The sequence below is a fragment of the Sminthopsis crassicaudata genome, chromosome 6 (genome assembly GCF_048593235.1).
Source record: "Sminthopsis crassicaudata isolate SCR6 chromosome 6, ASM4859323v1, whole genome shotgun sequence".
NCBI classification, from domain to species: Eukaryota; Metazoa; Chordata; class Mammalia; order Dasyuromorphia; family Dasyuridae; genus Sminthopsis; species Sminthopsis crassicaudata.
In genome coordinates, this window is record NC_133622.1 from 192577835 (window position 1) to 192601638 (window position 23804).

Below are 23804 nucleotides of genomic sequence, written 5' to 3' on the forward strand. Positions count from 1 at the left end.
CCCTCCCTTAGACAACAAGCAGTCTAATATAGGTTAAACATTTGCAAATTTATAAGATGAAATTTAGACAGATCTTTAGATCAAGTCTTATACTTGAGATTCTTTTTAATTCTTGTGAAGAATATCTGAGAATCTTAGTAGACTGGAAACTCAGTATAAATTAATAGTCAAGAAAGCTAATGTAATTGAGGTTGCACTAATAGAAATAGAGACTATATAATCATATTGTAGACTATCACATAGAGAATATTATGTCTAGTTCCCAGCATTATAGTTCACTGATCAATTAGAGCACATTCATAAGAGATTGGCAAGATTTAGAAGGGAACTGGAGACCAAGCTGTATCCAGACTAGTTGAAATAACTGGAGATGGTTAGTCTGATATACATGAAAATAGAGGTTAGTTCTACTTAGATGGAGGGGATAAGGAAGCAGTGGAGGAGTGGGTGGTGGGGAAGAGAGCAGAATAGCAGCTTTATAATTGTTTACTTTAATAGGAATACTTTGCAGCTGTCCCAAAGTGAAGTGAACTCCGTCAGAACGTAGTGGGTTCTGTCTCTTGGGATGAGATTTTGGCTAGTGTGCTGAGCATATTGTAGAGAGAATTTCTACTCAGGAATGGCTCACACTAAATGTTTCTTCCAATTTTGCACGTCGCTGACCTGTAACGGTCTATGATTCCATATTACTGTAATAATTAGAATCAAATCTGTCTAATGTGAAGACTTTTCTCTTGAAGGCAGGATGGATGTAGTTTCTATTTCAATCGTTGTTAAGGAAGAAAAGGAGGAGGAGAAGGGGAAGGGAAAGGAAGGAAGGGAGGAAAGAAAAAAGGAAAGGAAAGAGGGAGGGAAGGAAGAAAATCTTCCAGATAATTAGAACCATCTAGCCTTTTGCCTTTGAGACTCTGTCCTCTTTTTGACTTCTCCTAAATGTGTCATTTACTGATCTGTATTCTGTATATCCTATTTTTCTATTTCTATATGTCATTCCCTTGCTGGGTTGCATTTCTTTTATGGTCAGAGGTTATGTGTTATATTTTATCTCTTTATCCCCAAAATTCAGCATTATCACTTTGTACATAACTAAAGTTTTAATAAATGCTTAGTGAATTGAATTGGGTTGGATGTAAGGACATATGCTTTAGTAAGTAATGAGTTCGCTGTCACTGGAAGTATTCAGAGACTGGATGACACTTGTTGGGGATATCCTAAAGGATAATTTGTTCATCATCCATTTGAGGGCTATTCTGGATGGTCCAATGTATCCTTCCTGCTGAAATTGTTTTGTTAAAAAAACAAACAAACAAACTTTCCAGAATATCTAAATCTAATAAATGTGTTATGTTTTTTCCTTGCTCATTGTAGGGTCCAGGGACTATCATGCTGAATTATCAGTAGTTATTTCTCAGGATTACAGATAGGGAAGATTTTAAAAGAAACTGTCTTTTATACACTGAACCCATGACACACCCTAGAAATTGCTTTTCTAATTAAGTCCCTAATAAGAATTTGCTTTACTACTATTTTCCTCTCTAAGAATTAAAGTCAAACAGTGGGTCCAGGTAATTTGGGCTTTAGGGTTAGATTTTGGTTAATATCAAATTCAGTAACGATAATCATTTTTATAACACTTTTGGCTTTCTGAAACCCCTTCCTCACAATGATATTGGGAGAGATGGAAATAATTATACATTTTTCAGAAGAAAATACAGAAAAGAGCAGAGCCTTTTCTCTGATCCCTTCAATGTGACTTAACCAGCTTCAGTTTGGTCAAAACTAGAGTCATTAAGAGGCAGAAGGTTCCATTTATACAGATCCCAATAGTATCTTTACTCTGGGGGAACCTGAGCCATCAAATACTCTGGGATTCCTCTGAAGTATCCTCTTATTGTACATAAAGGAAAGAGCACTGGATTAGATGTCAGGGGACCTGAGTTTCAGTCCTTGTTTTGCCTTTTTTTTTTTTTTTTTTTTTTTTTGCTGAGGCAGTTAGGGTTAAGTGACTTGCCCAGGGTCACACAGCTTGGAAGTGTTAAGTGTCTGAGATTAGATTTGAACTCAGGTCCTCCTGACTTCAGGCCTGGTGCTCTATCCACTGCGCCACCTAGCTGCCCCCTATTTTGCCATTTTTTAAATGTATGACTTTAGGAAATTTACTTTCCTTCCATGAGCCTCAGTTTTCTTCTCTATAAGATGGGGATGATCATAGTTATACTAATTATTCTATAGGAGTAATTGTGAAATAGTAGTGTATATTACCTTTCCTTTTGGATTGTTGTAAGAAGTGTATGTTTTTTTTAAATAGTATTTTATTTTTCCAAATACATGTAAAAATAGTTTTCAACATTCATATTTGCAAAATCTGTGTTCCAAATTTTCTCCCTTTCTCTCCTCTCCTCCCCAAAACAGCAAACAATCCAATATAGGCTTGAGCATGTACAATTCTTCTAAACATATTTCTGTATTTGTCATGCTGCACAAGGAAAAATCAGATCAAAGGGGTAAAAAAAAATGAGAAAGAAAAAAAAAGACCAACAATCCAAAAAAAAGGTGAAAACACTGTACTTTGATCCACATTCAGTCTCCATGGTTCTCTCTCTGAATGCGGATGGCAAGAAGTGTACATTGTAGAATAGTTCGGGTTCTGGAAAGCTAGCTAAAGATTATATAGTCAAATAGCATTATGTTATGGATGAGGAATCTGAGTTCTGGAGAGCTGGCGTGATGTGGCCGACATTAGTAGGATGATGCAGAACTCAGATTTGAAACCTGATCTTTAGGTCCAATTTCAGGGTTTTAACTTTACATTTCTTTAAAAATGAGAATAATAGTTATTGTATTGGTACTTCTGTGATTGTTCTTCAATCTTCCCAGCACTGATTAGTAATCTTCATTGAGTGCTAATTATGTGTCAGGCACTGGGTTAAACACTGGCCAGAGACAGTCTAGTGGGCAGATAATCGCTCAGTCTTCGCTCCTGGGATTTTTTTTTAATAGCTTTTTATTTACCAGATATATGCATGGGTAATTTTTCAGCTTTGACAATTACAAAACTTTTTGTTCCAACTTTTCCCCTCCTTCCCCCTACCCCCTCCCCCAGATGGCAGGTAGACCAATACATATTAAATACGTTAAAATATATGTTAGATACAATATGTATACACATATCCAAACAGTTATTTTGCTGCACAAAAAGAATTGGACTTTGAAATAGTGTACAATTAACCTGTGAAGGAAATAAAAAATGCAGCTCCTAGCATTTGAATGAAGGAGCTTTAATGGGACAAGAGTGAGGTTGGGGAATTTCTCAAGGAGGGGAAGTCATTGGCTAAAACTTTGAGTAAAATCCATCCCTTGCTGCTGAGATGAATAGGCAAGTCTCACCTACTGGGCTGGTGAGATCTGGGCAGCCCGTCCACAAACAGGTCCATCTGTTCCATCACCCTTCCCAGTTGTTAGTACCATCCCTTTGTTTCAAAGGAGGGAAATAAAGGACTGGAAGTGATACAAAATCTTCATTGTATGAGAAAGAAGTGGAAATAGTAAATGATTCACAAAATAGCTCAGCTCAAAATTGACCAGAACCAGGTCTCCTTGTTTCCAGTCAAGAGATCTTTCCACTTTCACTTCCAGTGTTGCTCACAAAAATTATCTAGATTTTTATAATCCAACACCCTAATTAATTAACCTAATCTCTGTAATTAACTTAGTAATTTATCTAATTTTAATAATCATAATAGATTAAATAATGTAGAACTTAAAGAAACTTTAGTGATCTTGTATCCCAATATCCTCTTTTTAAAGAGGAGAAAATGTGGTCAGGGGGTGGTATGATTTCTCCAAAGTCACATCAAGTCAAGTCCTACACTTACACTCTCTGCCACTAACAAAACTTCTGTTTCCCATCTGAAAAGGGATCGTCCAGATGGGTTGGTTCAGGAAAGAAAAATTGAGTTGACTCGAATGTTAGCCCACTTGCCCATGGTTTCCAGTGTTGCTGTCTTTCTAACATGGTCTTTCTGTATTTATCAGCACACGAAGCTGCCCTCACACTGCTGCCCACTCCTTGTGTTTGTGAACCCAAAAAGTGGAGGACTGAAAGGTCGAGATCTGCTCTGTAGCTTCAGGAAGCTGCTGAATCCTCATCAGGTCTTTGAGCTCACCAATGGAGGCCCTTTTCCCGGGTAGGTTGCCACTGAGCTGTAAGTAGCATCCTGCAGAAATTTCCTTCACTCCTCTCCTTGCTTTCACCTCTTGTGCAACCAGCTTATTGTACCTCAGACAAATAAGCTTAAGTGTTTGGAGAATAGACTTGGTGTGGAGGTGTGAGGGTTGTGACCATCAGCAAGCACAGGTAAACAGGATCTCTCTGACCTTGAATTTCTCTCCTGGAACACACACAGCTGGACCTTTTTGTTGCCTTTTTTTGGGATTAGGGCAGTAAACCGGATTGAAGGGTTTAGTACAAAAGACCAAGCAAATCAATGAAGCTCTCTAAATCGTTAGCTCAGGGAGGGATTGAAGAGATCATCTAAATCAATTCCCTCGTTTTATGGCTTAGAAAATTGTGGTTCAGAGAAGGAACAATGGCAAAGTGATATAGATGTCTGGTGCTAGGTAAGATTTGAATTCATGTCTCCTGACTCCTAGTCCAGGGTTTGTTCATCTGACATAAAAACTTCTTGCCAGCTAGTTATTCTTTTTTGGTAGAAATGTATTGAAACTCTGTCGGGATCCATATGTAGAAGACTTTCCCTTAGACCATTTCCAAAGTAATATTTATGAAGTACTTGCTTTGCAAACCTTAACGGGATGGATATATATGTATTTATGCTAGTTACCATAGTCTAGTTAAAAGGGTACTGGACTTAGAAGCAGGAGAGACCTGGATCTGAATCATTCCTATACAACTTACTCGCTCTGTGTCACCATGGGCCACTATTTAACTACTGAGCTTCAGTTGTATCAGTAGTTAAATGGGCATAATGACACCTGGCATGTAGTGTTGTGGTCAGGCCCAAACAATACCCAAACAATGTAAGGGTGCCAAACCTTAGAGCACTATGTGAATATCAGCTATTATTATTTTTCAAGCCCTATTCTCAGGGTTCTCAATTTAATTGAGTTCAATTGAATTAAATATTTAAGTACCTATTACATTCAAAAGCCTTGTGGGTTAGACTCCAGGGATAAAAACAAAATTTTTAATGACAGTTCCTGCCCTCAAAGCATATAATAAGCACTTATAAATGCTTTTCCATCAAATAATTAATTAAGGCAGCGAGGTGATGCAGGATGGGCCTGGAGTCATATAGAGTTGAGTTCAAATCTGCCCTTAGATACTTATTTGCTATTTTCCAGGGCAGGTCACTTAACTTCTGTTAAACCTATTTCCATATTAGATCTTATTTTAAAAAATCAAACTAAAGAAACTAATATTGATTTTTTTTAAATACCAATAACTAAACTTTACTGAACAAAACCAAGCCTGGCAAAGAGACACAAAATACTAAACTCTGTGCCTGGAGATGTAGTAATAGGTGTGCCCACCTTCTCGAATGTTGGGGGTAGAAAGCATGTACATTCTCTGATAGTTCCCCAACCCGGTGATGACCTCTCAAAGGCAATGCCAAGGGAGCACAAAATCTGGCCGAGCTTACAAAGCTAAAAATCACTTTGCGTATGAGCCCCAGGACGGACCATGTGTCTTGTTATCTCAACATTGGCTCAGCTAAGAATAGAGAGGCTTAACACCGGAGCTCTGGCCATTAGGGGAAGGTTTTCTGTTTATTTTTATCAGAAGGAACAATAAGGACATCAACATCAATGAAGCAAATGTTCACTGTATGAATTTTTAAAATGGAAAATGTTTTCATATCTTTTATCACCTTCTTTTGTTTATCACAGGCTTTTGATGTTGCCACTTTCATTTCCAAGTAGAGCTTGTTTTCTTCTTTACTTCCCCTCCATAGAGATCTGTCCCCTGAAAAAAACATCATCACATCAACCCAGTTTGACAGTATATGTCACGTTCCACACCCATAGCCTCCTTACAGAAGGAAGAGAGGTGCATTTTCTGCTCTCTGCTTGGTAGCCAAATTATAACCACGCAGTGTTTCTCAAATCATTGTGTGCTTCCATTTTCATTGTATATGTCATTTTCCTGGTCCTCCTCATGTAGTATCTGTTTATCTAAGCCTTCTCCTGATTCTTGGTATTCTTCCTTGTTTCTTACAGCATAGTAATATTCCAGTATATTCATGCATCATATTTTAGTTTGCCATTTCCTCATTTCTCAAGTTGATATTTTGTTTCCAGGATGGTTTGATTTTTTTTGGACCACATTTCTGATTTTTCCTGTGTAGGGAATTCCCAGTGAGGATAGTCCTTTCACTAATGCAGATATGGTTGCATTCTGAATTTTATATTCTTAGAGTCCCAGTTGTTTGCTACAATCAAGGTGCTGCCTTAAACATTTTGCTTTCTATGTGGCTTCTCTTTTTAACTTTTGGCCTCTCTAGAATGGGACCTCTTTGTTAAAGAACCACTTTCTTAGTATCAATCCATATTGTTTCTCAGAATCAGCCTTGACCCACCGGTGCTGTCTTAATGTTCTGTCTATTCAACCCCTCCAGCATAAACTATTCCCATCTTTTGTCACCTTTGCCAATTTGCTGGGTAAAATATCAAACATTACAGTAGTTTGGATGTGCATTTCTCATATTAGTAATTAATCTTTCATAAGGTTGTTCATAATCTTATACACATTACAAAAAAACCTGGGAGAGAGCAGTTTTTTTTTGATAAGGGAGAGAGAATAAAGTTGGTTGAATCCTATTTATAATTTCTTTGATCATTATTTCCATAACTTTTGAAAGTGGCAAGTATCTTCCTTCCTAATTATTGGATATGGAATGAATTCAATCCTGATGCTTCCTTCTCAATGTTCAGTGGGCCATCCCATTTTTCCTCTTCCCAAGAGTCTATTTGGTTTAAGATACTATGAATCGGGTACCAATTAGGCCGCCTTTGGGTTGACAATCTGACTAGCATTCTCATTGCTAATCCCCGGATCTTTATATATGTTGGACCTTCGCCTAAAGAAGAAGGGAGAAAAGGACAGGAGCCATCATGATAGCTCATATTCTCCCTGAGGGATAGCTCATATTCTGCCTAAGGGATTAGGTGCCGTTAGATTATCCAGCAAAGAATTGGGGTGGAGGGCAGAGGGAGATACAGGTAAGGATGAGCACAATAAACATTCATGTAAAAACATTAGCCTTCTTCTATTTGGAGGTAAATGAAAAGGGCTGTTCTTTGTGGATGTGATACAGGACTCACTGATACTGGATAAATCTGGCTCCAAGTCCTGTGAAGGAGACAGAGACTAGGAAGCTTCAGGGTGGTAGGAGGGGCTCCCTCACAGCCCCGCTGTCCAGTAATTTCTCCTTACGATCTGGAGTTAGTAGGTACTGAGAAGATTCAAGAATGAGTGATTCTTTCCCTCTTGTAGGTCTTATGTTGGGGTCCTTAAGTGTTGAAGGCATGGGGATGGGGATAGGAAGAGAGAATGACTTATGTCCGAAAGAACCTTCGATCTGTCTCTAGAAATGAGAATTGCATTGTGCTAAGCTAGGCCCTGACGGGAGAGCTTCTTGTACTTAGAGCTGAGAGGGACTTTCCAGATCAACCAGCCCCCTGACTGAGATAGAGGGGAGAGTTATTTGCCCTGGTTCACACAGCTAGTCAGTTGCTGAGCCAGCAGGTTCAAGCCCAAGATGGTGGACTCCTCACCTTCGCAGGGCAGAACCCCGCAGCCCATGCAGACGGACTCAGACCTGTGCTTTGCCTCAGCAGGCAGCCAGCTCTGTATATGGACACCCCCCACTGCAGACTCTCACTAATCCAGGGACTAGGAGAGCCATGATGTCAAGTATTGTCTCAGAGGCCCTAATGGATGACAAAGAAAGCAGGCCAGAAAAAAGTTATAAACACACTTAAGGGGTTTTTTGGGTCAGTAATTCCTCTGACATGTTCTTCCTGCCAACTTAAGAGAATAGAAGGCTCTTGTTTATCATTCAGCGACTGAACTTTTAAGGACAGCATAAAGTATTCAGATTTCTGCCCAGAGAGGCCAGGGTCACATGGTCTTGTCTCCTGGGCACCGAAGAACTGAACAAAACAAAACAAAACAAAACAAAAACCTCTTAAACAAAACAGATGACATCCTGCTCCCTCCTTCTGGATTTTTCCTATTGAGACCGTAGCGTGTCCCTCCGAAGAGTAAGGTGTGTGAGCTGGGATCAGAACAGTTCCTCCCATTGTCAGTTGCACTCTTAGCCTTCCAGGGTGCTTTCCCATCTAATATTTTACCAAATCTCAGATGGGGGCAGGATTTATCATCATTTTACATAAATGTTGGACTTGTCACCAATAACATCCTCTGACACCCTGGGCAAAGAACTTCACCTTTATTTCCCCTCAATTACTTCATCTGTAAAATGGGTATAATCATACCCTACTCCCCAGGGTCATTGTAAGGATCAAATGAAATCACATAGGTAGAGTACTTTGCATACTGTAAAGAATTATATAAATGCTAGTTATTATTAGATATTATGAAGAAAAGAAGGCTCAGAAGGGAAGCACTAAGGTGTTAAAAGTAGCACTAAAATGCTCGATGCTGTCACCTGAACTGGTGATATCCAGTTCCCGAATTCAGGCTCTCTGATTCCTAAACAGCTTCTTTTGACTAGATCATGCTCTTACTTAGAATGCAAAGTTTTCCTCTAGGTATCACACTTGGCCATTTCCTTGGTTCTTCTAAGATCTCTTATAAATCTCTTTAATTAAAAAATGAAATTGGTTCTGTGTTTGAATGAAGAAGTTTCTGCTCAGGTTGGTTGTTTAGGAGTCAGAATTTCTTAGGAATGAGTTTGACGCTGCTGTAGAGCCCCTGAGTGATTGAGATGCTTTTTTTCTTTCTCTAATAAGGTTTCACATGTTCTCCCAAATTCCCTGCTTCCGGGTCCTGGTGTGCGGCGGGGACGGCACTGTGGGCTGGGTGCTGGGAGCCCTGGAAGAGATCCGGCACAAATTGACATGCCCAGAGCCTTCTGTGGCCATCCTACCTCTGGGCACAGGTGAGCACATTCAGATCCTGGAGGTAAGGACTTAAGGGGGAGGAAGTAACATCCTGGGGGAGAGAGAAAGAGAATCATTTCATGACAAACAGCAGCAGATGGGCACCATGAAGATAGCCCATGTCAAAATATTCCCATTGTTCCTGGTTTCTGTAGCAGTTCTAGTTTTATAAAGTACTTGATACGCAACAGCCCTATGAGGTAGGGAATAGAAGTTATATTTCCCTCATTTTGTAGATGAGAAGTGTGAGAAACATAAGACCTAGAGAAAGGGAAGTAACCTAGTTTACAGTTACTGTCATAGCCTAAATCCCAAACCTACTCTCCTCGATTTTGGAAAGTCCAAAATTCTTTCTGCTGCCTCATAGACAGTGAGAATACGAACTAGCAATTGAGAGAAAAATAGTAACTCACGTGTTTTTAGTAATTTAAGGTTTACCAAGTACTTTCCATGTACCTCTGATCAGAACATGACCTTAAGTCTTCTTTTTCAGGAGACAGAGCTGGAACACTTAGAGGGGGTGCTGGTAATTGGGGAAGGATAGCTCTAGGGGACATACCTGAGTAATTATTGAAAGGATGCAAGAAATTCAGTTTTCTGTTCAAAGGCAGTTTCCAATTCCTCTGGAGCCATTATCCTCTTATCTCTCCCCATAAAACCTGCTCCCAAGAAGGAATGGAAACTCATTCATACTGAGATACAGAGGTGTCGGTCACTGAAAAGAGCTTCCTCCTCAGAAATATTTGTATTTTGAAAGGCATCAAGACCCTTACCTCTATACCAAGGTATCCCTCATTTGAGGTAAATCTCAGGATGATTTCAAAAAACCTTGAGAAGACTTGTATGAACTGATACAAAGTAAAGTGAGAAGAATCAAGGGAGCTGTTGTACAGTAACAGCAATATTGTGAAGATGTTCAACTTTAAAAGACTTGGGAGTGTGACTGACACAATAACCAATTAGGAGTACAAAGGACTCCTGATGATACATACTCTCCATTCCCAGGTAGTGTGACCACCTGCATAAAGATAGGAAAGACACTTCTTTGGCAGAAGGAATCTCCTCATCTAGGTGTTCCCAGTACCAGTGAAATCACAGGTCCAGTATCTACCCTGTCCCTGGCGAGGCCCAGGGCCAGTAGCTTGAAGTTGCTGCTATTAGGGAATTCTAGGTATTCACAAGGCCACCAAGTGGCACAGATGATAGAGCCCCATACCTGGAGTCGGGAAGATTCATCTTCCTGAATTCAAATCTGGCCTCAGTCACTTCCTAGTTAGACAGGTCACTTCACCCTGTTTGCCTCAGTTTCCTCATCTGTAAAATGAAGTGGAGAAGGGAATGGCAAACCACCCCAGTATCTCTGCCAAGAACGTTCCAAAATGAGGTCATGAATAGTTGGATATGAATAAAACGACTGAACAATGACAGCAACAAAGGCATTAACAGCCAATTTAGGGGGAGGAGCATTTCCCATCTTCAGCAGCTACCCTTTCATTTGTCCAGCAAACATTTATCAGGCGCATATTCTTTGCGAGCACAATCCTAGACTCTGCTAATGGAGACAGGATAAATAAGACACAGTTCTCTGTCTTCCAAGACATGCAGGAGACTTCACATAGTGGGAAAAGGGGGAGGAGAAAGACATGCTAATTATGCAAGAGAAGCATTAAGTGATAGGAGATTTCTGATGTTGAATAAAGTACATTCAACTAGGAGGATCTCTATTGAAGTAACAAATTCTTAGAGCTAGGAGGGAACTTGGAATCCAATCCTTTCAATTTACAGAGGAAATGGAGTCAAGGGAAATTAGATTTTTCTAAGGTGGGGAGTCAAATTCTCAAGGCTCAGTCCTACACCTCTGTACCAAGGTATCTCTCATTTGAAGTATACCTCAGGATGGCTTAAAAAAAACAGACAATTTGTATGAACTGACACAGAATAAAGTAAGAAAAACTGTTCGTACAGTAACAGCAACATCGGGAAGATAATCAGCTTTGAAAGACTTGGGAGTATGACTGACACGATAGCCAAGTACAAAGGACTCCTGATGACACATAGTATCCACCAGAGAGTTGATAGATCTAGAGTGCAGATTGAAGCAGATTTCTTTTTCTTTCTTTCTTTCCTTTTTTTGGAAATGGCTAATGAGGGAATTTCTTTTGCATGACTATATGTTTATAATTGCTTTTGTTCTCAATGGATGAGAGTAAAAAAGAAGGGAGGGAAAGACTTCAGAACTGAAAATAAAATAAAATGAATTTAAAAAACTAAAATGAAGTATAACTCTATAATGAAGTATATACATAGGAATTACACAGGTAGAAATGGGGAATGATTCCAGGTCTAAGAGAAGGCTTAAGCAAAATAAGGGAAAATAGCTTGAATATGTTAGAGGGCCTGATGAATACTCGGGTTTAACTAGAAAATAGAATAAATAAGAAGGGAGATTTTGGAGGTTAGGACAGTATCCAATTTTAGTCCCTAGCTTTTGAGACTCACTTAGGACTTGGAAGGAAATAGTTATTTACTTTGGGTGTTTTAAGAAAGTATAAGTGCCCCCTTTTGTCCCAGGTAATGATTTGGGCAGAGTGCTACGCTGGGGAGCAGGCTACAGCGGGGAGGACCCATTCTCCATTCTGGTGTCTGTGGATGAAGCTGACCACGTCCTCATGGACCGATGGACAATTCTTCTGGACGCTCAGGATGTTGTCGAAAACACTGAGAATGGGCTGGTTGATCCAGAGCCCCCAAAGGTAATTTTTTTTTTTCATTACCTGAAATAATAGAATAATTGTTCATCCATCAAGATTCTGATTTTGGGAATGGAGGTGACTCTAGACCAGTGGTCCTCAAACTTTTTAAACAGGGGGCCAGTTCACTGTCCCTCAGACTGTTGGAGGGCCGGACTATAGTAAAAACAAAACCTCACACTCTGCCTCCGCCCCTCAGCCCATTTGCCACAACTGGGTGGGCCACATAAACGTCCTCAGCGGGCTGCATGTGGCCTGTGGGCCATAGTTTGAGAACCCCCTGCTCTAGACCATACTCTGTCCTTACAGAGTAGGAAGAGTAAAATATGTTAGCCAAAATTGGGAGGGAACCTTAAGAATTTTCTAGTCCATCACTGTTATTTTATAGATGAAGAAATTGAGGTCCTCCATCCCAGCATTGAGTGATTTATCCAGAATCTACATATAGTAAATAGGATTTAGATACTTTACTTTTTTCTCATATCTTTCTATTTAAGCATGGTGAGATGGTAGCTTTAAAAAAAAATTTACTTATTGAAAACAAGCTATATACTGGCCTCTGAGTAGGAAACATCATAGCAAATTCACTTGATTGTTTGGGCACCATTTGAAAATAATGTGCCTGAAGCAGAAGTTTTTGCAAGAGTCAATGTTGAAAAATTACCCATGCATGTTTTGTATATAAAAAGCTATAATAAAAAAATTTAATAAAATTTAAAGAAAAGAATGTGATTCTGTAACTCCCTTCAGAGCCCACCTATAGTGCCACTAACTAAATGAAGCCTTCCTGATTTCATAACCTCTTTTCCCCAATTAGGGGCATTCGATCTTCCTTTTAATTACCTTGCATATGCTTTCTCATTTACCTCTGTACACATTATATTTCTCACCACCTCCATTTCATTTTTGCATCTCCAGAATTGGCATAGTGCCTGGCAAAAGTAAAAGCTTAATAAATGTTTTAAAATTGAATTGGGAAAACTGAGGTTCAGAGAAGTAAATTAACTTGGTCAGGGTCACATAAACGAATGAGCATCCAGGTCCCAGATCGCTCTTAATTATCCCAAGTTATCCAAGCAAGGGAAATGCTATAGGAGGGCAAAAAAAAAAAAAGATGAGTAGGAGGGGAAGATGAATGGGTGAGAGGGGTCAAGGCATGGAGGAAGGGGCCAAGGATGCCGCAGCCTAAGCCTAATGGCGTAGACATAAAGAGATGGGGGAGGAGGCTTAATCTATTCCTTTTGCACTGAGGGATAGGCCCAAAGGGTCTAAAATCAGCTATATTTTGTGGTGTCTCCTTTATATCTTGGGTGATAAGGAAGGATTAGCTCAAGAGCAGCAAAAATGGCCCAGAGACTCATGTCTTCTCATGGTGACATTTCTTTTTTGACTTTGCTTCTTCTCTCCCTGCCTTCTCCAGATTGTACAGATGAATAATTACTGTGGAATCGGAATCGATGCAGAATTGAGTTTGGACTTCCACCATGCAAGAGAAGAGGAGCCAGGCAAATTTACTAGCAGGTAGTCATCATGGATTTTCTAAAACCTGTGACAAAAAGCCTATGACTAAGGGCAAGGTGAAATTTATATTGGGCTTGGCCGCCCTAGGATCTTGCGATCATATATTTAGGGCTGGGAGTTCATTGATTTCAGGTCCCTGATTATATAGATAAGAATAGTAAGGCTTGGGAAGAGCCTCACTTTACACTCTTACTAGCTGTGAGATTCTAGGCAAGTTACATAGTCTCTTGTCTGCCTCAGTTTCCTCATCTATAAAATTTTGATAATAATAGCACTTACTCCCAAGGTTGTGAGGATCAACTGAGATATATGTAAAGCACTTTGCACAGTGCCTAACAGATAATAAGTGCTTAATAAATGTTTATTACCTCCTCCTTCCCTTTCCCTTTCCCCTTAAAAGAAGCTCCCACATAGCTAAGGAGCATAAGGTAAGCCAACTAGTCCCACGCCTCCTCACTTTTGATTCAAGGCTTTAGTACTGAGGGAAGGACTAGCGACACCTGTGAGGGTAAGAATGGTTTCTGTCTTTAGATTCCACAACAAAGGAGTGTATGTCAAAGTTGGGTTACAGAAGATCAGTCATACCAGGAACCTCCATAAGGATATCCGACTTCAGGTGGACCAGCATGATGTGGAATTACCAAACATCGAGGGACTGATCTTCATCAACATCCCCAGGTAACAAGCACCCCAAGTGCTGATGCTCAGCAGGTTCCAAACAAGGGGTTGTTCAATTAAATTCAGCTAACATTTACTGGAAACCTGCCCTATGCAGGGCCCCAATAATACAAAATTGAAAAACAACCACAACAAAAACTCTGCCCTGTTTTAGAGACGGCACTGAAAAACATTCACAAATAAGCTTAGTACAAGTTAAAATAAGATGAAGTACCCAGAAAATGCCAAGCAGCCTTAGAAATTCTGTGATGGTACAAATAGTGGGGATGGTCACATTTCCAGCTAGAGAGATCAGGGAAGGTTTCATGGAGGAGGGTACCCAAACTGGTCCTCAAAGGAGGTTGGTTCATCAGTTGTATGAAACCTGAGAGATTAGACTCTGCAAGAACAGATCAGTGTGAATGAGTAGTTTGGATTATGGAATATTTAAAAAGAAGCCTCATTTTTCTGAAATAACCATATCTCCACCTCTCTTGAAACATGATCCCAGATTTTTCTCACCTCCATTGCTCTTGATTTTGTTGACGCAGCTGGGGCTCTGGAGCAGATCTCTGGGGGTCTGACAACGATTCTCGGTTTGAGAAGCCACGGATTGATGATGGTCTGCTGGAGGTGGTTGGGGTGACAGGCGTTGTTCACATGGTAAGTCCTCTGAGAAGCAGGATTTACTTCTTCCCTCTTGTTGAGAGCCTCATGTTTCTGTGACAGAGTTCACAGAGTGTAATTGGGTTTCTCTGGAGTTCAAAGACTAGGAGGGGAAGGAAAGGGAAGAGAAAATGGAAAAGACATGGCAGCTGGTGAGTTTAGAATCTCTGGTCAAACCATCCATGGCTCTTCATTGACTATAGGATAAAATCCTAGATCATCAACTACAATTCAAAGCCCTTAATAAGCTACTTAATCTCTTCTGTTATCCCTTTTTGTCCTCCTCCTTCCCATCTAGACCAGGCTCCTCTCTCTTCTCTCTGTATATGATAAGACTAATATCACTTCTGCTTCTCTCTCCCTCTGTGGAATGTCCTCCTCATTCTATTGACATCCAGCTTAGAGGATTTACACATGAGCTAGATCCTGAAGGATGGTGAGGATGTAGAGGAGCAATGAAGAGTGAGAAATCTTTGTAGTATATTACTTGTAGATCTCTATGAGTGTTTATACTATTTTGACTTTATATAAATCTGTTTAGAATTTTGCCTTTGGCTTGTGAGGGTGAAAGCACTGAATAGTTCCCTTCATCCTCACAGGGCCAAGTGCAGGGGGGATTGCGCTCAGGAATCCGAATTGCTCAAGGTTCCTATTTCCGGGTCACCCTCCTCAAGCCAATCCCAGTGCAAGTTGATGGGGAGCCGTGGATTCAGTCCCCAGGCCACATGATCATTTCTGCTGCTGGACCAAAGGTACACATTTTCAGACCATGTCCATCTTATATTTAATATAAATGTCTTATCCTAGTACGATAGGTTACAAAGTGCTTTCAGCATTTTTCAACTCATTTCATTTTCATATCAAACATCTGAAAGTAGAAGAGTCACTGTTAACTCTATAAGCGATTGAACTGAGAGACAGATAGGCAGAGTAGTTTGCACAAGCAAATCAACAGCAAAGCCTCTGTTAAAATGAGAGAATTTGATAAAGGAAGAAGCATAAACCCAGCCCCAGAGATTAAAAATCTATATTGAGGACAGTAAGAAAATAGATTTGCTTGGAGTGGAGCAAGTTGTATTAATAAGGTATGAAGTAATAAATGCCAGACATAAAAGTTTAGATCTCAGGTAGAAATTGTGCATTGAAAAAGGTTCCTCCTAAGACCTCAGTTGCACTTTCAGCCTTGAATTTTGTTAGCTGTGTAACTGGGCAAGTTGTTCCATATCTTAGCCTATTTCATTTGCCATAAAAATGCGATTATAAATTATACCCTTTCATCATTACCAATCCCACAAGAATTGTGAAGAAAAATGCTATATGTAAACAAAATGCTTTAGAGATGTGAGTAGTTATCATTATCTCAAAGATGATATGGGGTCTTAATGTGTCCCTTAATTAGAGGCCATGATGGGAGTCAAGTTCCAAGATGATTAAGGCAGCCGAGTGTGGGACGAATTAGGGAAACAGCATTTTTCTGCATCTCCTCCCCTCCTTCCCCCACTTTATTGCAGAGATAGAAGGAGCAGAGAGCTTGATATACTGCTGGGCTGGGTTGATGTATTAGTTAATATTGCTGAATCGCTTTTAGTTTTCTCTTTCTTTTTTATTTTTTGTTGCAAGGGATGGCTCTCTGCCTGAGGAATATATTGAGAAATGAAAGTGCTAGAGAAACAAAGGACATCAATAAAAAAATTTTGAATTTCTGAAGGAGGAAAAAAATAACCCCTAGCATTTTTCTTTCAGGAGCAAAAGAAATTTTTTATTTTCCCCAACTCTTTGCAGCAAGAGCCAAGGTTTCTTGTGAATGTGCTATTTGGTTAAGATTTTAAGGTTATTTTCTAATAATTGTAGAAAAATTAAGCTTGCTATGCTTTTTTTTTTTTTATGGAAAGACAAAACAGGCGACTTTTTTTGAAGTGGCTTTCATTCCTAGAATCTATTTTCTAAATCGGGTTTTGTGTGACCTCATCTAGCAGCAGTTACATTAGATAAATAACTTGGTGCATGAAATCCCTGCCACATCTGGAACAGTCATGTGGTGTGTTTCAAGAGAGAATCACAGGAACCTGGAGAACAGTGTACATGTTAACTATAAAATGGAAATGAAAACGTCAGGAGAAGGTAGTCAGCTCTAATGAACCTTAATATCAAAACTCAGTCCCAGGGAACAAAGGACAAAGAACATCTTAGAGATAGTTAGGTGGAGGTGCAGACAGAGTACTAGCCCGGATCAGCTCAAAGTTCACATCAGGCAAGTCACTAAATCTGCCTCAGTTTCCTCAACTTTGGTTGTTAATCCTTTGTTTTCAAAGAAGACCAATGAAGATTTGGGGGGATGACTTGTTTATGAATCTGATTTAAGTAAGGCAGAATTGCATAAACTTCTCAGGTTCTTATTCTGAATAATCCAAGTAGAATAGGGATAACAATAGTGCCAAACTCTCAGGGTTCTTAGGAGGATCAAATGAGATTATATTGGTTAAATTCCTGCCTTCCTCCCTTAATTTCCTCTTTCCCCTCCCTTTTTCCCATCTTTTCTTTCTTCCTCCCTCCTTTTTTTATTACCTTCCTCACTTCTTCCTTCCTTCCTTCCTTCCTTCCTTCCTCCTTCCTTCCTTCCTTCCTTCCTTCCTTCCTTCCTTCCTTCCTTCCTTCCTTCCTTCCTTCCTTCCTTCCTTCCTTCCTTCCTTCCTTCCTTCCTTCCTTCCTTCCTTCCTTCCTTCCTTCCTTCCTTCCTTCCTTCCTTCCTTCCTTCCTTCCTTCCTTCCTTCCTTCCTTCCTTCCTTCCTTCCTTCCTTCCTTCCTTCCTTCCTTCCTTCCTTCCTTCCTTCCTTCCTTCCTTCCTTCCTTCCTTCCTTCCTTCCTTCCTTCCTTCCTTCCTTCCTTCCTTCCTTCCTTCCTTCCTTCCTTCCTTCCTTCCTTCCTTCCTTCCTTCCTTCCTTCTCTCTCCTTGTCTTCTTCCATTTCTCCTTCTTCCTTTCCTCCCTCTCTCATGCCCTCCTTGTACTCTTTCAGTAGACATGTAGAACACCACAAGCAGGGCATGTGTTTACATTGTCTATACACTGTCAGGTATCATCATTTGGATTTTGATAAACTGCTTTTCTTTGTTATGATGTAGATTTTAGGGTGGGGAGTATCTAAGGAAAAATGCTGTTGTTTAAAAACAAAAAGCATCTATTTAAAAAGAGCATGATGCTGATAGTTAATTTGCTATATGACCTTGAGCAAGTTCCTTTCCTTTTCTGGTTATGATTTTCCTATCAGTAAAGAGAAAATATTTGTAGAATCTTAGAAGTTATCTTATCCTACCTCATTTTACAGATAAAGAAACTGAGGCCCAGTGAAGTGAGGATCATAGCCTCATAGGTTGCAAGGAGATAGAGCCCAAGATTCAAACCTAGTTCCTCTCCCTCCAGATCCATTGGATTATCTTTTAAATTCTAAAGTCTGTGACCTCTGATTCCATTACATAACAATTTAATGACAAATCTTCATCTTTTTTTCTGCTACCTTTACAGGTTCACATGTTGAAAAAGTCAAAGCAGAAGCAGAAAAAAGGAACAGGAAGCATGAAGGATTCCAAAGTTGACAGTTCTGGAGGCTCAGAAGGAGAGCTGAAATAGAAAAGGCTGTGGAGCCCTAGCCAGTGAATGTCTCCCAGTGCACCCAGGGCTGGGGCAGAGAATTGGGAAAGGAAGGCTTGCTGATATTCCATGCTCATTGCTGCCCTTTCATCATGTTTCCCATGTGTTAAGTCCCATCTGCCCCTTGTGCTCTTGGCTTGGAAATGTGTGCATTTCATGGCTTTTCAGGAACCTACTCCTTCATCTTGAGGTTTGCCATATAAAGAAGTTAGAAGAAGAAACAGATTAGCCTCAGCGTAGGCTTGGGGACAAACTTACTTATTGACTCGCACCAGAATCAAACCATAAGCATCTACTTATCCATTGAATGTAATTTCTGGCCCGTTTTTTGTCAGGTCCTTAGGATGTTCTTCCCAGACAAAAAAAAAAAAAAAAAAAAAAAAAAAAAAAAGGCTTCTCATGTACACAACTGCTCCCAGGAAAACAAGAATCAGAAAAGGTGTGGGCGTTGATCTCCATTACTGAGGCCAGACTCATCTGGCATCAAGCTGGCTTTTCATTAAGTTCTTGGTTGTTGTGGGTGTTTACAGAAAACCTGATGAGGCCTTCCACACAGTTTTAGCTTTGGTCACATCCTGTCCAAAGCTCCAGTTGGGTAGTACAAGTTATATTAACATAGTCATTTTATCCCAATATCTTTGAAGGGTTTGATGGAGACATTTATGGGATCAGTCATATTTATTACATTCCCCATTCCCAAGTGCCAGACTTTGTTGTGGTGAGAATCTGTGGTCAACGTGAACGTATATTCCTAACTGCTTGACAGAAGATGTCATCTCCAATGGACACTCTATACCTATCTTTAAATTATGTACTTAAGGGTGCCAGAGACCCCCAGTGTGTATACAGTAGTGCCATTGAATTAAAATGAATATTAAAGAAAGAAAGTAATCTATGAAAAAAATTTAGAAGGAAAAAGAACAGATGCAGTTGAGAAGATAAAGGGTAAGGAGATGGATTTTTTTTTTGTTCTCTTCTTTGGACAAATCATCTCTTATGGCCTGTTATCCCCACAAAAGGGCTTCACATTGAGAGCCGAGACTAGTGATGTTACTGTAATGTCTTATCTTTCCCTCCCTAGACTTCCTTCTGCAAACAATCCCTTGAAGGGTGTTTTCTTGCCTTTACTTTCCTCCTCTTTTTACTGGCCCATCCTTCTTTAGCATCTTGGCCAGTAGCCAGTTTGATCATGTAGACCCAAGAATGATACTTTGCTAATATAGAGAGAGGCAGTGGATAATAGGACTTAATTTATCCCACAAGAATGCTATACTCTTTCAGAATGAAAATTTGTACAAAGAATTAGGCCTTTCCCTTTGGAGGAAAAAAATGCCCATTCTGTAGATGGTTTTATTTCTTGCCATGTGTGTGGGGTTGTAGAGGCTGGGTGATGCACTAAAATTAGAAATGCTTTTTGAAGATTCCAGAGGTACTTCAACTAAGAAGATTGAATTAACAATGAAGAGCCATTATTTCTTCGTCTTGGTAGTTTTATGCTAAATTCTTAGTCTGGTCTATATAAAGTGGACCCCAAATGGCCTCTGTCTGAACATTTGATCTCTTCCCTGCCAGAGAACTTTTCCTATGGCACCCTCAGAGAGCTGGACCAAGAGAGGGAACAGTCTACATGAGGGCTTAGGTCATTCTTTCCCTAATGGTACTGAGAGATGTGTTCAGTTCTCCTGGGCATTCAGCTTCAGATCCATCCTTCAGACCTGACCCACCTCCCTCAACCTCAAATCCTACCTCTTTGGATTAAAGTCAGGATCAGTAGTCACAACATGACAAGGACCATTTCGTTGAAACATCCCACGGGGGCTGCCATTGGCTATATGATGAGCGTCCACTCGCTCTTCTTTAAAATGGTGCTTTGGCCGTAAGTTGTGGGAACCCGGCCTCATTCATTAGATGAGTGACCCCGATATGTAGTTCCCTGGGCAGATTGACTGCAAATCCAGCTGAGCTAATTAAAGAAGCAGGAAAGTTTACATTTTGTTAGACTGTAGGGAAGATCCATTTTTCAAGGGCTATGAATGTTTTTAGGAAACAGATGAGGCTGCCTGACTGCTTATTTAAACTCCCAGTATTCAATTGCATATACCTGTTTTACTTCAAAATGGGGATTTTAAAAAAAATTGTTAGATATGCTAAATCCAACCCAAAACTTTAGAGATTATAAAGTCTTCCTGTGCATTAAGCCAAGTCCCTTTATCCTTTGTGCAACCTGTGGAAGTGTGTAAAGAGTTCTGACTCTGGAAATGAATGAGATTCCCCTTTCCCCATTCCACCCCACTGCCAATGCTCACTACCTTCCCAAGCCTCAGTTTCCTTAACTGAGGGTCATCTGTTTATAAGAAATATGGAAATATTTCATTAGAAGACAATATCTACAAATGCTTTAAAATATATGAGGCATTTTTTAATCATCTCATATTCTATATTTTATGGTCAGTATTTTTCTATTAAATAAGAATTATAACATAGCAGGATACTTGATTTCTCAATAGGAAGGTCCACATTGAGTAATCCCCAATAGATGACAGAGCCTGCTTAGAGTTATTCTCCTTTCTGGGGAAGTGGACATGGGGAAAATTGGGACTATTTGAGCTTATAAGATTTTGTTTTCCAGGAAAGAGCTGATGAGACACTTGGAATTTTCCTGCTGACCCAGACAAACCCTATATTTAAGTGTTTCAATTTTTGTGTGAAAGTAGGTGGTTGTTTTGCTCTAAAAGCTAAAACAAATGAAGCACACAGCAAAAAGTGTTCCTTTTATTTTTTAAAGATGTTTTAAAAACTAACTCGGTCCAGTCATGCCTCTTAACTTTCTCTTGGCAAGTGGGATGCTGGCCCTGTTTAATACTTTAGAACACTGACCATTACAGAACTGTGGTGCTTAGAGGCCATCAAGTCTAGTCCCCTGAATTGACTGAGGAAGAACATGAAGCCCAGAGAGAGGACGTAATTTCCCATGCTCCTAAATGGTTTCACACCTCTCCTTGCTCTCAATCTCATTTCTTTCCATTCTTTAGAGCTGGCTGTCTCCAATAACTAAAGCCGAAAAGCCTATCTCCTACTTCCAGAGTTAGGAGAAATGGGAAGATTATATTGGTCACTGTCATACTGGGGCCAACCAAAGATGTTCATTTAAGTTTTAGATAAGGGGGCAATTTCTAAGGAAATAGTTTATAGTAGAGTATGAGCTTAAGTAGCCAGTCAAGGAAAACAGCCCCATGTGGCATTTCAAGCTTCTATTTTTACCCCCTCAAAGAAGAAGGCATCCTGAAGACAGAAATGAAAAGCAGGATTCTCTATCCTGAGGGAGAAGAGGATAAACATTTTTCCCTTCTTGTGTGATCAGTAATGTGTTTTGTTAATGTGCTGAGGTTTTCAGCCATCTGATGATGGATTAGAAGAGTGGACTTCTGTCTTTCCAGAAGACAAAAGACTAGTACATGGATGTCCATACATAATCATGCTATGGGATTTTCCTCCATCCTTAGGCTAATTAAGACCTTTCCTGTATCAATCTTTTCTTAGGTCCTGATGGGCTGAATGCTGAGCTGAGAACAATCAGGGAGGGATTGATTTAGGATCAAATATTGCTGGATAGTTGGAAATGATTGCCTAAAAATCTTTTGATTCTGAAAATCATGTGTAACATTATTTCATTGTTCAAAAATCCAAAGATTAATTCCCCTCTTTATATATTCATATATTCCTGGAAGATGTGACTTAAGAATCCTTTCCTTTGTGTTTTCAGACATGAGATTTGTATTTTCATGAACTATGTGTTACCATTGTCTGTGTCCAGGCTATGGCCTAGAAGGGATGAGACTCTTCTTTTAACTCTTACATTCCCTGAAGTTTACAAAGAATAAGTTCCAGCTGCTGGAACATAGTCAACCCCATTTATTTGGAACTCTTTATGTCAGGACCAGACTTGAGCAAAGTTTACTTAGGAATATAGCTTTACAGAACAAGTTAGCAATGTAAATAAATATGTTTGGATAGGGGCAAAGCAACTTTTAACCTACTTAATACAACAAATTGTTGTCAAGCACTTTAGAAGTATACATTTGCTGATAGTTAATATGCAAATTGCAAATCTTATAAGTTTTTCAAGCAGGTTACTTATTTTAAGCTTAATTGAGTTTCTGAATGTACTTGAAAATAAGACTGATTTTTTTTCAGACATTTTTTTCTAATTTGAATTGTTCATTGATTCAGGCTGACCTTTAAAATTAATTTAAACTTACTATGCCTAGGTTTCAGCATAAGAAAGATAAAAAGCAGTTTTTGCTTTGCCTTGTTACTCCTGATGAAGAAGACTAGTTTTTAAAATGTGTTAAGATAAATAAGATGATACATGGGATGTCTTTTGAGGACCCCTGAAGGAAAAAATGATGTAAACTCTGGACTTTGGTCATTGCTATTTCTTTCTCAAATTTTTTCTCTATTTTAAAAGAATAGAAAATCCCTTGATTGTGAAGAATCTAACTGGGCCAGTGATCTGTATACAGTAGTTGCTTAGAAGACATTAATGAATGACTGACAGAATATGTAATATTCCTTCTTACATTTTAAACCAAACTGGTTTCTAGAGATAACAGGCCATTTGGTCCCCAGGTATGAAGACAATGGCTTTCAGTATTACTCAGATGGCCCCTGCTTCTTCCAGTGACCTTTCTTGAAAGTGTGTGAAACAGAGCATTTGAAATGGAGGCAGTCTTTGATTATGGAAGGAGCTAGGATTAGATAACTCTGTCTAAATTGACATTTTGATGTCTTTATTTCATCAATTTGGCAATAAACAAGGTACCTCTTTTCCTATTCTCAAAAGAAGTTTGGGTCCATGAAGTAGGCTTTAAGGAATGTTTTTGATGGCTTTCCATTTCTTGTCACGGTAAGAAAAGAATGGGCTGGGGGAAAACAATTTAAAAGAAAAAATAGACAACAAACTTTCTTCAAGTTGAACCAAGTTTGAGAAGCTGAGTGCCTCAGAATATGACAACATTGATTTTTTAAGTGTCAAAAGTGGAACCATGTGGTCTATGACAAGGAACCGGTCCAGGTGGGTCAGTCAGCACCTTCCAATTCTGATTTCTTGCTTATCCCTCTTCAAGCTTCTGCCAAACTCTGTGTACAGATGAATTGTACCTATAAACCATTCTGTGATGGAATATCATTTTCTCATCATGTGCCTCAAGTATGAGAATTCTCATTGCGTATGTTTACTTGCAGTTTTTCATCTAAAAGAAAATTTAATGGTGTTACTAGTTTCTACTTGTTGCTTGGCAAGCCACTGTGTTGGTTCCTGATCCATAAGAATTATTGTTTCTAAATTGTAGTCAGTGTACAAAGAAAATTAAGTGAACTTTTTCTTTTTATATTTAAATATGAGTTTTGTCTTCAT

General features: G+C 39.4%; 1 protein-coding gene across 1 annotated transcript in view; it reads left to right on the forward strand.

The window, feature by feature from the left end:
* DGKQ (diacylglycerol kinase theta) overlaps positions 1-18780 on the forward strand; it is a 103764-nt gene extending 84984 nt beyond the window's left edge. Inside the window, exons 16-23 of the mRNA XM_074273413.1 lie at positions 4036-4187; positions 8998-9146; positions 11719-11900; positions 13318-13418; positions 13950-14096; positions 14627-14738; positions 15341-15493; positions 18263-18780. Of these exons, the coding sequence (XP_074129514.1) occupies positions 4036-4187; positions 8998-9146; positions 11719-11900; positions 13318-13418; positions 13950-14096; positions 14627-14738; positions 15341-15493; positions 18263-18367 (1101 nt within the window). The 3' untranslated portion in view covers positions 18368-18780. The remainder of the gene's footprint in view (positions 1-4035; positions 4188-8997; positions 9147-11718; positions 11901-13317; positions 13419-13949; positions 14097-14626; positions 14739-15340; positions 15494-18262) is intronic.
* Positions 18781-23804: the final 5024 nt, after the last annotated feature.